This window comes from Cynocephalus volans, chromosome 2, assembly GCF_027409185.1.
Source record: "Cynocephalus volans isolate mCynVol1 chromosome 2, mCynVol1.pri, whole genome shotgun sequence".
Lineage (NCBI taxonomy): Eukaryota > Metazoa > Chordata > Mammalia > Dermoptera > Cynocephalidae > Cynocephalus > Cynocephalus volans.
The window spans coordinates 176768251-176784721 of record NC_084461.1 but is presented as its reverse complement, the minus strand read 5'-3'; the positions used below and the strand labels follow the sequence as shown (position 1 = coordinate 176784721).

Sequence of the window (16471 nt, the reverse complement as noted above, 5' to 3'; positions counted from 1 at the left end):
CGGGCGCAGCGACAGGAAGCGAGCCCTGGGGCTGCTCGCTGTGCCCCTCTCTCCAGGTCCGCCTCTTGCTTCTACGAGAGCCCCTTCGCAGAACATTCTGGGGCATGTAGTTTTCTTCCGATCTCCATCCCTCTCCGTCTCATCGACACATGACGCACTTCCACGTGCGCCGCACCCCCGGCCGGCTGTCGGCGGGTGTATGCGTGCAGGGCTGTTTCTCTTGGATTCAGTGGGGCGGACCGCGGCCGGGGGTTGTACTGTCTGCGTTTCTGCGGCCGCGGAATTAACCCGGCCTGGGGCGTCCTGAGCAGAGCAGGATCGTAACCAGCTGCACACCACGCTGGTCAGGGGCGTAGACGGAGGCAGGGCGGCATCGGTCCCCCGCGTCAGGGCCGCGGGACGGTACAGACGAGTCGCGCCGAAGCTACTGCCCAGGCCGGGAGGCCGCCTCCGTCACGGTTCTCTCCTCCGCAGCCCGCGGTTCTTGCACCCGCAGGCGGCTCGCACCATGCTGAGCCGGGGGATGGCCACCAGGTTCCGGACAGCCTCCTGTTGGGTAAGTAGGAACTTTGACTTTATAAAAGCTGATTGGACACGGGCCGCGTTCATCTCTTCGCGGTCGCACCCAGGACCTCAATTCACGTGTTCCCCGCCCCCCAGCCTGTGGGCCTCCAGGAACGTTCCTGCTGGAATTTTGTGTCCAGTGTCCTGCCCTTGGGCAGCTATACTTCACTGCCAGCTGCGGGCCCTGAACTCTGAGGGTCCTTGTTAAGGAGATGGTCCTCTATCATGTCATGTTTTCCACACACGGGTTGTCTTCTTGTGCAGACTCTTAGGACTTTACTAGAGAAATTCCCCTTTTTCGTTTGTCCAAGTGCACATTTACTGAGTGTCTTTTTGTGTGCTGTACTCTGGGGTGCTGGCAGTGCAAAGATAAACTATGTATATTCCTTGTTTTAAAGGAGCTGTGTGTGATCTGGTAGGGAGGGTAATCAAGTGAGCAGTGGGTACAATTACAGATCAGTGTGTCGAGAGAAGGGTTTGAGGGTACAAAGGAGGGAGAATTTGGGGGGGGGGGGCGGGCCAGTGGATTACCTGGACATTGCAAATAACTGATGGAGTGAATGAGAGGGGAGACCTCACATTGATTTGATTGCCCCACCCGTTGCACTCGGTTGGTGGTGGTGAAGTTTCCTGAGACTAAGAACACTAGTAGAAGTGGATCCCGTGAAAGGCTTTATCGGGTGTTGCATAGCAGTGCCTGATCTAAACTGGAAATATACAGATTTAAGGTACGTGTGTTCGCGGAAGCTCAGAGTGTGACCGACTAGAGCCCTGAAGAGCCAAGGAGGACTCAGGGTAATAACAAGGAAAGGGCGCGTGGTGAAGAAGGGCTGGAGTGCAAGACAAGTTATAAGAAAAAAGGAGTGGGTTTTTTTCTCCCCGGAAGTTTGAGAAAAGAGAACTTCATATAGGTCATGATATGAAATGCTTCGAAGAAGTATTTCACGAGACAAAAAGGTATCTGTTGGATTTGGGAATTTATAGGTCTTAGGCAGTTTTTCCAGAGCAGAGATAGTTTGGGGGATAGTTCAGATGGTGGCTTCCTGACAGTTAAAGGAGTGCGGCAAAGTGAATTGCATGAGGGTGTGGAGAGGTGTAAGGAAATGGTTAGGAATAGGATTTAAGGTCAGGTGGAAGGAAGAATTAGGGTTCCAGGGAGGAAGTATTTCAGTGAGGTGGCCTGAGCAATGTACTTTACCCCGAAATATATCATCTTTTTATTTCTAAACGATAACTATGTAGAGGATACAATGAGAGAAAATAATTCTACTTACAATAGAAATAAAAAATAAATAAATAAGTGAACTTGCATTGAGTAATATTAATAGCTACCACTGTTGACCAGGCACTCTTTAAGCACTCTGTATGTGTGACGTCATTCAAGTCTCATGAACATATGAGGCAGGTATCATGTCCCCATTTTACAGGTGAGGAAACTGGGAACTTGCCCTTGGTCCCAAACTAAGGCATACCAGGAGACTAGGATGGCAGAGCTAGATTCAATCCCAGGCAGCTCATCTTCAGAGTTTGTGCTCTTATTGCCTCTTAAGGCCTAAAAGACACTTTAAGAAATGTTGTAAACAGTACTTCCTTGTTTTTGAGTGCATGTATTAATTTAACAAACATTTATTAACTGCTATGCCAGGTAATTTTCCAAGGCATGCAGGGGTGAACAAGATTGACAGGGTTCATGACCCCATGGGGGGCAACAGTCAAATGTCAGAAGGGCATCATAAAAAAAGTTGTGAATGTTATGCACATGAAAGAGAGTGGCTGGGTGGCTGTTTTAGACTGCCTGTCAGGAAACCCTCTCTGGAGGCAGTCTGAATGACAACATGGTGTGGTTAATTCAATATTTAAAACAGTTTGTTTTTATATAAATGGTATCATACTGTGTGTAATTGTTATGCAGGTTGCAAATATGTCTCTATAGAATGAATGTATCATATTCTTGTTTACTTATTCCCTTATTGGTGGAAACTTATGTTCAGTTTGTCACTATTACATACTTTGAAACAGTGATCAGCTCTGCACATTTATGATATTTCTTATTAATTTTTTAAATAACTTTTTTTAGAGTAGTTTTTGGTTCCAAGCAAAATGGAGAGGAATATACAGAAATATCCCTTGTATCATCAGCTCACACACATGCATAGCCTCCCCCTTGTATCTGCATCCCCCACCAGAGTACACATTTGTTGCACTTGATGAACCTACACTCACATATCGTTATCACCTAGATTCCATAATTTATATTAGAATTCACTTTTGATGGTGTACATTCTGTGGGTTTAGACAAATGTATAATGACATATATCCAGCATTGTAGTATCATGCCGAATAGTTTTATTGCCCTAAATCCTCTGTGTTCTGTCTCTTCATCCCTTCTTAACTCCTGGCAACCACTGATTTATTTTAACTGTCATCATAGTTTTTCTTTCTCTACAATGTCAGAGTTGTAAATTTTAGTATGTAGCCCTTTCAGAATGGCTTTCTTTTACTTAGTAATATGCATTACAGTTTCCTCCATGTCTTTTCATGCCTTCATAGTTCCTTTATTTCTAGCACTGACTAAAATTCCATCATTTGGTTGTGCCACAGTTAGTTTATCCATTCTCTAAACAGCATCTTGGTTGCTTCCAAGTTTTGGCAATTATGAATAAAGCTGCTATAAACATCCATGTACAGGTTTTTGTGAGGAACTGTTTTCAACTCCTTTGAGTAAAAGGCAATGAGTGTGATTGCTGGATCTCATGGTAGGTAGTAGTATGTTTAGTTTTGTAAAAAAAACCTGCCAAACTGTCTTTTGACATGCCTCCACCATTTTGTATTCCCACTGGCTATGAATTTGTTCAATGATTTGTTCCTGTTGCTCCACAGCCTTGCTGGCATTTGTTAGTGTCATTGTTCTGGATATTGGCCATTTTAAATTTTAATGAAGTCTGGCTTATCATTTCTTTCATGGCTCATGCCTTTGGTGTCATATCTAAAAAGTCATTGCCAAACCCAAGGTCATTTAGATTTTCTCCTATGTTATCTTCTAGAAGTTTTGTAGTTTTGCATTTTACATTTATGTCTGTGATCCATTTTGAGTTAATTTTTGTGAAAGGTGTAAGGTCTCTGTCTAGATTCATTTTTTTTTGCATGTAGATATCCAGTTGTTGTAGCACCATTTGTTGAAAAGACTCTTTTCTCCATTGTATTGCTTTGGCTTGTCAAAGATTAATTAACTGTATTTAGGGGGGTTTATTTCTGGCTTCTCTGTTCTTTTCCATTTATTTATTTGTTCTTTCACCAGTACCACACTGGCTTGATTACTATTGGTTTATAGAAAGTCTCAAAGTCAGATAGTGTCAGTCCTCCAACTTTATTCATCTCCTTCAATATTGTGTTTACTATTCTGAGTCTTTTGCCTTTCCTCATAATCTTTAGAATCAGTTTGTTGATATCTACAAAATAACTTGCTGAGATTTTGATTGGGATTACGTTGAATCTGTAGATCAAGTTGAGGAGAACTGATATCTTGACAATATTATCTCCTATCCATGAATGTGGAATCTCTCTCCATTTATTTAATTCTTTGATTTCTTCCATTAGTGTTTTCCTCATACAGATTTTGTATATATTTTGTTAGACTTATACTGGACTATTTCATTTTTGAGTTTGCTAATGTAAATGGTATTGTATTTAATTCAAATTCAATTTGTTCATTACTGGTGTATAGAAAAGTGATTGACTTTTGTATATTAACCTTCCATCCTACAACCTGGGTGTTTTAGTCCGTTTGTGTTGCTATAACAGAAATACCTGAGACTGGGTAATTTATAAGGAAGATAGGTTTATTTGACTTACGATTCTGGGACAGCTGCATCTGGCACGGGCCTCAGGCTGCTTCTACTCATGGTGGAAAGCCAGTGGGTACAAGCAGATCACATGGCGAAAGGAAGCAAGAGAACGAGAGAGGAGGTGCCAGGGTCTTTAAAACAACCAGCTGCTGTGGGAACTAATAGAGCAAGAACTCACTCATTAATCCCCCCACCTAGGGAGAGCATTAATCCATTCATGAGCAATCCGCCCCCATGACTCAAACAGCCTCCAGTACTGCCACATTGGGCATCAGATTTCCGCATGAGTTTTGGGGGACAACACATCCAAACTCTGTCATTGGGTATAATCACTTATAAGTTTCAGGAGTTCGTTTGTGTGGATTCTTTTGGATATTTTGCGTAGACAATCATGTCATCTGTGAACAAAGACAATTTTAATTCTTCCTTTTGATAGAGGGATGTTGAAGCTTTCAACTATAATAGTTGATTCATCTGTTTATCCTTTCAATTCTTTCAGTTTTTGGTTCACATGTTTTGAGGCTCTGTTGTTAGGTGCATATGTATTAAGGATTGTCTTCTTGGAGAATTGACCCCTTTATCATTATGTTATGCCCCTAATTATCCCTGATAACTTTCCTTACTTTGAAGACTGCTCTGTCTGAAATTTATATAGCTACCACTGCTTTCTATTGATTAGTGTTAGCATGATATATCTTTCTCCATCCATTTACTTTTAATATGTTTGTCATTATATTTAAAATTGGCTGCTTGTATACAACATATATTTGGGTGTCATATTTTAATCCACTCTGTCAATATCTGACTTTATGTATAAATATTTGTAGTATTTACAAATATAAAATTTATAATATTTATAATAGTTATATGATAGTTATTTTTAATATTCCTTGTCTAAGAGCATCATCTGGATTATCTGTGGGTATGTCTATTGTTTGCTTATTCCTTTGATTTGTCAGTCATATTCTTTAGTCTCTTCTCATGCAGACATTGGTTTAAAAGGAACAGCCTCAGAGACAAGTTCACTGTTATTTTCTACCAGAGTTTATTTCCCCTTTCCTCTGTCATGCAGATAGGAGGAATGGCTGACCACAACAATCTAGACAGGAATTGAGCTGGTTTGGGGCTGGGTTGCTGCTTTCGTTAGACTAGGTTTACCTGTGGTTTCTGGTGTCAAGAGGATGTACGACGGTATTTCAAAAAGTTCACAGAAAGATTCGTATTATCTTTCAATTATGTTTTTCCATGAACTTTTTGAAGTACGCATGTATGTCTATTGCAGGCTCTTCTCTAGTGGTTGTTTGTGTATGGAGTGCCTTGAGGCTGTGGGAGACACAGTCTGCCCTTCCAGCCCAGCCTGCAGCCTCCCGCACTGACCAGCACTCAACACATATCTCATGGGGAAAGCTTGCTGTTCAGTGAGTGCATCAAAAGGTCCAGTGGTACAGCTAGATATGAAAAATAAGTTCTAGTGGTGTACAGTAGTGCTTGGCATCTATAATTAACAATACTTTGTTATATATCCTCAAATGACTAGAGAGCTTAAATGTTCTTATCACAAAGAAATGATAAATTTTTGCAATGATGAATTTGCTAAACTACCCTGATTTGATCACTATACATTGTATACATGTATTGAAATATAACTCTGCACCCCATAAATATGTACAATCAATATGTTTCGATAAAAAAAAAAAAAACTCCACTGGTTTTTCTTTCCCCTAGTGTAGCTCTCCGTTGGGCTGGGCTCTTCCTCCACCTGTTCTCAGGCTGGGCAAATTCCTCATGGAAGTAAACAGCCACCTGGGAGGGACTGCTCCCTCTCTGCAATTTTAGTTCATTTAGTTCTCCTTTCTTTTTGGCTTCCACAGGCCTCTTTTTTTTTTTTTTTTTTATAAGATATGAGTATCATAATGTATCTTTAATTTTCTAGTTATAGCAGTAGTAGTCCAAGAATGTGAGTTTATTTTTTGTTAATAAGAGTTAGAAAATACTTATCATTAGATGAAATAAGATGAAAGATCTTGTCATTTTGATTGAGAATTTCTCAAATTTATAAGTTAATTTGTGGAAAATTAATATCTTAACCATATTGGGTCTACTCATCACAAATGTGGTATATCTCTTCAGTTAATCAGATCTTTTGTCTTCTTTTTAATCTCCTCTGTACTTATGTATTTTATCATGTGTATATTTTTTGTTAGGTTTTTCTGCATTTTTAAAGCTTTATTCTTAAGTACTTTCTAGATTTGTTATCACGATCATGGTTACTTTTATTTTCAAGTTGGTTACTGCTAATGTATCAACAAGCCACTCCATATTGATTTTTTTTTAAACTGCCACCGTATTGATTTTTCTTATTGGTTCTCATATTATCTCAGCTGATTCTCTTGGTGTTTTTAGTAAGACAATCAGATGTTTATAAATAATGACAATGGTTTTTCTTCCTCTATCATGTTCATCATTGGCATTTTGTTTTGTTCCTGCTGTGGCACGGTCCTCTAGGACAGCGCTGACTACTGGCATTGATCTGAGCATTCTTGTCTTCTTGATTTTTAAAGGGAATGCTTTAATGTTTCATACAAAATATGATATTATCTGTTGGTTTAGGGAAGAAATCCTTTCCTGTGTCAAAGAAATTCCTTTTGCCTTTAGTTTGTCCTGAATTCTGATTTTTAAAAGTGTTGAATTTTATCACATTCCTTTTGTTACATCTATTGAGATTATTGAGTCTTCTACATTAATGTGCTAATGTGATTTATTTTATTGATAAAGGTTTTTCTTTTTTAAAATTTTGGACTATCCATTAATTCTTTGGATGAACTCTTGTCATAATTTGGTATGTATATATTTACATACATGTGCTGTGTGTAATTTTTATATAAGTATTTTGATCAATGTTAGTAGTAAATGAGAATAGACTACAGTTTGTGCTTTCCTTGTCTTGTTTTGCCTTCGTCATAGGGTAATGCAACTGCATGATGCATTGTACAGGTGACCCATCATTTCTTGGCTGTACCTCAGATTAGATATATGGGAATTTTCTGTTCTTTGGATAGAACTTGTATTTTAAAATAGTGTGGGAAAAAAATTAAAAATTAAATTTTAAAAAGGCTCACTTGGTTAAGAGCGTGGTGCTGATAACACCAAGGTTTAGGGTTTGATCCCAGTACTAGCCACCTGCCAAAAAACATAATAAAAAAAAATAGTGTGGGACTATTGCATTTTGGGGAGGGATACCTCTGATTACCACTTCAGTTTATTTCATGATCATTGGCTAGTCTGGTTTTCCTAATTCTTTCTGGGCCAATTTTGGTTACTTTTATTTTCCTAGAAAATTTTTCATTTTGTCTAAGTTTTCACATTTATTGGAGCAAATTTGTAAATACAGTCCATTCTGCTATCATGTTTGTTTGGAAAATGTGAATTTGTTTCAACATGATTGCTGTATTAGGGAACAATGTGAACTTTCTGTCTAATTTCAGATAACCTTCTTTATACCACTTTATAATAACTTACAAGCTGCAACCCTTCTGACACCCAGACTTCAGATCATTTTCAAGGCAAAGTACCTTATTTATTGTAGTGTTTATACATTTTCTAACCATTTAACATGTATTAAAAATTGCTACTTTTTTATTAGGTTCCAGATTTTCTTTTTGTGTGTGTCACTGACAAAGATGTTATACCCCTTACCGCATTTTTTCCATAAGCTCTATGGGTTTTTTTGTGCAACTTTGCATAGTGTGATGATTTTTTGCAACATATATGTTGCGTTACAGCAGAATTGACTGACAGCAGAATTGATTGTGTATCATAATCTCTTATGACTTTTATTTATTTTAACTTTAATTTTTAAAATTTTAACTTCTACATATTTGTAGGGTACAGTGCGTTGTTTCAATACTTGCATGTACTGCACAATGATTCACTTTGGGTAGATAGCATAGTTTTGTATCCATTAGACCATCATATCTCTGCCTCTCCCAGCCTCTGGTAACCATTATTCTATTTTCTACTTCTGTGGGAATGTAGTGGATTGAATTATGTCCCTCCCAAAACTCACTGGAGCTTGAATTGTGTCCCTCAAGTTCTATGTATTAGAAACTTAGCCCCCACTGTGACTGGTAATAGGGTGGGAAATCCTGTTATGGTCATTGAAAGGTGGAGCCTTAAAGAGGTGATTGGTCTGTAGGACCATGCAGTAGTGAATGGATTAAAAATGGTGGTCAGGGGTGTGGTTCTGAGGGCGTTAAAAGAAGAGGGGAGTCTGTTTTGCTCTCTTTCTGCTTTCTCTGCTTCCACCATCTTGCAATGTGAGAACCCTGGGTCACTGTTGTCACCACCAAATGGACTTTGAACATCCCACCCTCAGAAACTGTAAGCAATAAATGTCATTTTACTTTATAAATTATTCAGTCTTAGGTATTCTGTTATAGCAACACAAAGTGGACTAATACAGCCACTTCTTATTTTTTTTAGAGTCCACATATGAGAGAGATCATGCAGTATATGTCTTTCTGTGCCTGTCTTACTTCACTTAACATGAGGGTTTCCAGTTCCCTCCATATACTGCAAATGATAAGATATCATTTCTCTTTACAGCTGAATGGTATTCCATTGTGTATGTATACCACAGGTTTTTTTATCCATTCATGTAGGTTGATACCATCTCTTGGCTACTGTGAATAGCATTGCAATGAACATGGGAGTGCAAGTGTCTTTTTGATATAGTGATTTCATATCCTTTGGGTGTATACCCAGTAGTGGGATAGCTGGGTCATAACATAGATCTGTTTTTAGTTCTTTGAGGAATCTCCATACTGTTTTCCATAATGGAGGTACCAATTTACATTCCCACCAGTAGTGTAGGGTTCCTTTTTCTCCATATCTTTGCCAGCATGTTATTTTCTGTCTCATTGATTTTAGACATTCTAACTGGGGTGAGATGATATCTCATGGTTTTAATTTGCATTTCCTTGATGATTAGTGATTTTGACCATTTTTTCATGTGCTCATTGGCCATTTGTTTTTTTTTTTTTTTTTTTTTCTTTTAATTTTTATTTTGTCGATATACATTGTAGCTGATTAATGCTCCCCATCACCAAAACCTCCCTCCCTTCTCCCTCCCCCCCCAACCATGTCCTTTCTGTTTGTTTGTTGTATCAACTTTAAATAATTGTGGTTGTTATATCTTCCCCCCCCCCCCCGGTTTGTGTGTGTATGTGTGTATGTGTGTGTGTGAATTTATATATTAATTTTTAGCTCCCACCAATAAGTGAGAACATGTGGTATTTCTCTTTCTGTGCCTGACTTGTTTCACTTAATATAATTCTCTCAAGGTCCATCCATGTTTTGCAAATGGCAGTATTTCATTCGTTTTTATAGCTGAGTAGTATTCCATTGTGTAGATGTACCACATTTTCCGTATCCACTCATCTGATGATGGGCATTTGGGCTGGTTCCAACTCTTGGCTATTGTAAAGAGTGCTGCGATGAACATTGGGGAACAGGTATACCTTCGACTTGATGATTTCCATTCCTCTGGGTATATTCCCAACAGTGGGATGGCTGGGTCGTATGGTAGATCTATTTGCAATTGTTTAAGGAACCTCCATACCATTTTCCATAGAGGCTGCACCATTTTGCAGTCCCACCAACAATGTATGAGAGTTCCTTTTTCTCCGCAGCCTCGCCAGCATTTATCGTTCATAGTCTTTTGGATTTTAGCCATCCTAACTGGGGTTAGATGGTATCTCAATGTGGTTTTGATTTGCATTTCCCGGATGCTGAGTGATGTTGAGCATTTTTTCATATGTCTGTTGGCCATTTGGATATCTTCCTTAGAGAAATGCCTACTTAGCTCTTTTGCCCATTTTTTAATTGGGTTGCTTGTTTTCTTCTTGTAAAGTTGTTTGAGTTCCTTATATATTCTGGATATTAATCCTTTGTCAGATGTATATTTTGCAAATATTTTCTCCCACTCTGTTGGTTGTCTTTTAACTCTTTTAATTGTTTCTTTTGCTGTGCAGAAGCTTTTTAGTTTGATATAATCCCATTTGTTTATTTTTCCTTTGGTTGCCCGTGCTTTTGGGGTCATATTCATGAAGTCTGTGCCCAGTCCTATTTCCTGAAGTGTTTCCCCTATGTTTTCTTTAAGAAGTTTTATTGTCTCAGGGTGTATATTTAAATCCTTAATCCATTTTGAGTTGATTTTAGTATACGGTGAGAGGTATGGATCTAGTTTCATTCTCCTGCATATGGATATCCAGTTATCCCAGCACCACTTGCTGAAGAGGCAGTCCCTTCCCCAGTGAATAGGCTTGGTGCCTTTGTCAAAGATCAGATGGCAGTAAGTGTGAGGGTTGATTTCTGGATTCTCTATTCTATTCCATTGGTCAGTGTGTCTGTTTTTATGCCAGTACCATACTGTTTTGGTTATTATAGCTTTGTAGTATAGCTTAAAGTCAGGTAGTGTTATGCCTCCAGCTTTATTTTTTTTGCTGAGCATTGCTTTGGCTATTCGTGGTCTTTTATTGTTCCATATAAATGTCTGAATAGTTTTTTCCATTTCTGAGAAAAATGTCTTTGGAATTTTGATGGGGATTGCATTGAATTTGTATATCACTTTGGGTAGTATGGACATTTTCACTATGTTGATTCTTCCAATCCAAGAGCATGGAATATCTTTCCATCTTCTTGTATCCTCTCTAATTTCTCTCAGCAGTGGTTTGTAGTTCTCATTATAGAGATTTTTCACCTCCTTGGTTAACTCAAGTCCTAAGTATTTTATTTTTTTGGTGGCTATTGTAAATGGGCAGGCTTTCTTGATTTCTCGTTCTGCATGTTCACTATTGGAGAAAAGAAATGCTACTGATTTTTGTGTGTTGATTTTGTATCCTGCTACTGTGCTGAAATCATTTATCAATTCCAACAGTTTTTTTGTAGAGGTTTTAGGCTGTTCGATATATAGGATCATGTCATCTGCAAACAGGGACAGTTTGACTTCATCTTTTCCAATCTGGATGCCCTTTATTTCCTTCTCTTCTCTGATTGCTCTGGCTAGTACTTCCAACACTATGTTGAATAGGAGTGGTGAGAGTGGGCATCCTTGTCTAGTGCCTGTTCTTAAAGGAAAAGCTTTCAGCTTTTCCCCATTCAGGATGATATTGGCAGTGGGTTTGTCATATATGGCTTTAATTATGTTGAGATACTTTCCCTCTATACCTAACTTATAGAGGGTCTTTGTCATGAATGAGTGCTGAACTTTATCAAATGCTTTTTCAGCATCTATAGAGATGATCATATGGTCCTTGTGTTTGAGTTTATTAATATGGTGTATCACATTTATTGATTTGCGTATGTTGAACCAACCTTGCATCCCTGGGATGAATCCCACTTGATCGTGATGAATAATTTTTCGTATGTGTTGCTGTATTCTGTTTGCTAGTATTTTAGTGAGGATTTTTGCATCTATATTCATCAAGGATATCGGCCTGTAGTTTTCTTTTTTGGTTATATCTTTACCTGGTTTTGGTATCAGGATGATGTTTGCTTCATAGAATGAGTTTGGGAGATTTGCGTCCGTTTCAATCTTTTGGAATAGTTTGTAAAGAATCGGTGTCAATTCCTCTTTGAATGTTTGGTAAAATTCTGCTGTGAATCCATCTGGTCCTGGGCTTTTCTTTGTTGGGAGCCTTCTGATAACAGCTTCAATCTCCTTTATTGTTATTGGTCTGTTCAAATTTTCTACGTCTTCACGGTTCAGTTTTGGGAGCTTGTGTGTGTCCAGAAATTTATCTATTTCCTCCAGATTTTCAAATTTGTTGGCGTATAGTTGTTTATAGTAGTCTCGAATGATTCCTTGTATTTCAGATGAATCAGTTGTAATATCGCCTTTTTCATTTCTAATTTTTGTTATTTGAGTCTTCTCTCTTCTTTTTTTTGTTAGCCATGCTAATGGTTTGTCAATTTTATTTATCTTTTCAAAAAACCAACTTTTTGATTCGTTGATCTTTTGAATTGTTTTTTGGTTTTCAATTTCATTCAGTTCTGCTCTGATCTTAATGATTTCTTTCCGTCTGCTAACTTTAGGATTGGATTGTTCTTGTTTTTCTAGTTCTTTAAGGTGAAGTGTTAGGTTGTTCACTTGCCATCTTTCCATTCTTCTGAAGTGAGCATTTAATGCAATAAATTTTCCCCTCAATACTGCTTTTGCAGTATCCCACAGGTTTTGGTATGATGTATCATTGTTTTCATTAGTTTCAATAAACTTTTTGATTTCCTGCTTGATTTCTTCTTGGACCCATATGTCATTAAGTAGAATGCTGTTTAATTTCCATGTGTTTGTATAGTTTCCAGAGTTTTGTTTGTTATTAATTTCTAGTTTTAATCCATTGTGGTCTGAGAAGATACATGGGATAATTCCAATTTTTTTGAATTTATTGAGACTTGATTTGTGACCTAATATGTGATCTATCCTGGAGAATGATCCATGTGCTGATGAGAAGAATGAATATTCTGAGGTTGTTGGGTGGAATGTTCTGTAGATATCTGCCAATTCCAATTGGTCTAGAGTCTTGTTTAGATCTTGTGTTTCTCTACTGATTCTTTGCCTAGATGATCTGTCTAATATTGACAGTGGAGTGTTCAGGTCCCCTGCTATTATGGTATTAGTGTCTATTTCCTTCTTTAGGTCTAATAGAGTTTGTTTTATAAATCTGGCTGCTCCAACATTGGGTGCGTACATATTTATGATTGTTATGTCTTCTTGATGGATCAGTCCTTTTATCATTAAGTAGTGTCCCTCATTGTCTCTTTTTATGGTTTTTAGTTTAAAGTCTATTTTGTCAGATATAAGAATAGCCACTCCAGCTCGTTTTTCTTTTCTGTTTGCATGGTAAATCTTTTTCCATCCTTTCACTCTTAGTCTGTGTGAATCTTTATGGGTGAGGTGGGTCTCTTGTAGGCAGCATATAGTTGGGTCCTGCTTTTTGATCCAGTCAGCCAGTCTGTGTCTTTTAATTGGGGAATTTAAGCCTTTAACATTAAGAGTTGTTATTGAAAGGTGTTGATTTATTCTTAGCATTTTATTGGTTGTTTGGTTGTCTTAGGTGTCTTTTGTTCCTTGCTTTCTGATTTACTGTTTGGTTTCTTTGTTTGTTGGTTCCTTAGGTTGTAGATAGTGTTTTTGTTAGCTTGTTTTCTCTTCATGAATGCCATTTTTATTGTACTAGCGGGTTTAGATTTTTCTTAGGTTTTTATGGCAGTGGTAGTTATTTTTCAGGAACCAAACCCAGTACTCCCTTGAGGATTTCTTGTAAGGGTGGTCTTGTGGTAGTGAACTCCCGCAGTTTTTGTTTGTCTGAGAAATATACTATTTGCCCCTCATTTCGGAAGGATAGCCTTGCAGGGTAGAGTATTCTTGGCTGGCAATCTTTGTCTTTTAGTATTTTGAAAATATCATCCCATTCCTTTCTAGCTTTTAGGGTTTGTGATGAAAAGTCTGATGTTAACCTGATTGGGGCTCCCTTATAGGTGATTTGACGCTTCTCTCTTGCAGCTTTTAAGATTCTCTCTTTGTCTCTGAGTTTTGCCAATTTGACTATGACATGTCTTGGAGAAGGCCTTTTTGGGTTGAATACGTTTGGAGATCGTTGAGCTTCCTGGATCTGAAGATCTGTGATTTTTCCTATACCTGGGAAGTTTTCTGCCACTATTTTGTTGAATATGTTTTCAATGGAATCTCCATTTTCCTCCCCTTCTGGAATACCCATGACTCGGATATTTGAGCGCTTGAGGTTGTCTGATATCTCTCTCAGATTTTCTTCCATGTCCTTGATTCTTTTTTCTTTTGTCTGCTTGTGTTATTTCAAACAGCCCATCTTCAAGTTCAGAGGTTCTCTCTTCAACTTCGACAAGCCTGCTGGTTAAACTCTCCGTTGTGTTTTTTATTTCGCTGAATAACTTCTTCAGTTCAGCAAGTTCTGCTACATTTTTTTTCAGGACATTGATTTCCTTGTATATTTCCTCTTTCAGATCCTGTATACTTTTCCTCATTTCATCATGATGTTTAGCTGAGTTTTCTTGTATCTCATTCAGTTTCCTTAGAATTATCACTCGAAATTCCTTGTCAGTTATTTCAAGGGCTTCTTGTTCTATAGGATCTAGATTATGAGATTTATTAACTTTTGGTGGTGTACTTTCTTGATTTTTTGTATTTCTGGTGTCTTTTTTTTGGTGTTTATTCATTGTGGCAGGGGGTTTCACAGTCCACCGGTTTAAGACTAATGACTAACTAGGATGTTGCTGTGGTTGCCAATTTGGTATGGCTCCCGCCGTGACTGCTCAGTTGGCCTCTAGTGTCTTGTGTGTGTGGTTGCCTCGGGTCTTGGGCTTCTCCGGGGATCCACCTTTCTGGTCAGCTTGTACTCTGCTGGGCTGGTGGATCACGTACCACAGGGTGTGTGATCTCTGTTGAGCTTTCACTTTCTGTACAGGACTTCTCCCCGTTCCGTGTGCTCTGGCCCAGGCTGTTAGATCGTGCAGTGGCGACCCCACCGGGTGTGTGGTTTCTGTCGAGTCTCCGCCTCCCTGGCCGCACGTCTCCCCCCTCTGTGCACACTGTGCTGGGCTGGGGCGTGTCTTCTGCACCCCTCGTCTATCAGCTGGGCCTTCAAGACCCTGCTCAGCACCGCCTCGCCCAGGAAGTCTACCAGGTTTCTGCTAGGCACAGACGACCGGTCTCTCTGGGTGCCTCTGTAGCACTGGGTAGATCTTTCTCGGGTCTTGTTCACCTTTGTATCCCCCCGGTATAAACCGAGTCTAGTGCCCGCCTGCAGCCTGCTCTCCGGCAGGTTCAAGCGGACCTGGGAACTCTCCTACCACACTATTCCCAACCAGAAATTCGTTAGGCTTTTTTCCAAACTGGTGGTCGCAGAGATGGTATCTGCCTCCCAGTAACAGGAAGTTTACCGGGGCCGGAGTCCAGGGTGTGGTGGAGTGACAGTCGGCCCGCCCGTACTTCCTAGCCCTCCCAAAACTGGTCGGGACGCCCCACACCCCCAGCCCTGCCAGAGAACCGTGGAGGGAGTGGGAGAGGAAGTCGGCCCGCAGGGTCCGGAAAGCCCCGCGCCCGGCCAAGCAAATGGGCTCAGTGATGGCGGAGCAGGGCGGAGCTGCCCGCACCTGGGAAAATGGAGGCAGCACCGGGGCAGTGAGTGGCCTGGTGGTGCAGGCGGGGAGCCGCGTGGGCATCCACCCCCCGAACAGAGCTGTGCCAGGGATCACTCACAGTGCTGTGCCAGGTCGGGCGCTCGCTCTGTCTCTGGTTTGTTGCCTTCCGTGTTCTCGGCGCTGCCGCCTCGGGCTGTTCAGTCGCGGCGCCGCTCGGGCGCTCCCAGGAGTCTTCTTTAATGCCTGCCTGAAACCTCGAATCCTGAATAGGGCAGCTGGCCGCCTTCAGCGCGGCCCCAGCCTCCGGGATCCTGGCTGCATCCACAGCAGCCCTGGCGCCGTGTTCCCTGTTTCAAGACTCACTTTTGCAGCTAAGAATCAGTTCTTTTCCTGCTCCACACTTCAAAGCTGTTGCCTGTAAATGAGGCAGCCTCTCCTGCCGGGGGCAAAGTGGCGTTGAGCCCCCACGACCGGCCAGCAGCAGCAGTCCTCCCTTAAGAGATGGCCAGAGGAAGGTCCACAAGTTTCCCGGCTGCCTGAGGCCCAGTGGCCACCTTTTCCACCTCAGCTACTCCGCGCCAGCCGCCGCAGCCGCCGCCATCTTGAAACTCCGAGTATCACCACTACTTCAGAGACTTTGTTTGAAGATGAGTGTTTCTGAGGCTGGGAAGTCCAAAGTCCATCTGGTGGTGGCAACAGTGACCCAGGGGTCTCACATTGCAAGATGGTGGAAGCAGAGAGAAAGACTCTCTTCTCTCTTCTTTTTTTCCTCATTGGCCATTTGTGTGTCTTCTTTTGAGTGTCCGTTCAAGTCCTTTGCCCATTTTTTATTTGTTTTTGTGCTGTCAAGTTGAGTTCCTTATATATTCTGGATATTAGCCCCTTGT

At 40.3% G+C, this 16471-nt stretch overlaps 1 protein-coding gene across 2 annotated transcripts in view; it reads left to right on the top strand.

Moving 5' to 3' along the window:
* The first annotated feature begins 204 nt into the window (after nt 1-204).
* Nucleotides 205-16471, top strand: part of ZNF26 (zinc finger protein 26) — a 32530-nt gene continuing 16263 nt past the window's right edge. For both annotated transcript variants that reach the window (XM_063085591.1, XM_063085590.1), the window contains exon 1: nt 205-556. In XM_063085591.1, the coding sequence (XP_062941661.1) occupies nt 509-556 (48 nt within the window). In that variant the 5' untranslated portion in view covers nt 205-508. The remainder of the gene's footprint in view (nt 557-16471) is intronic.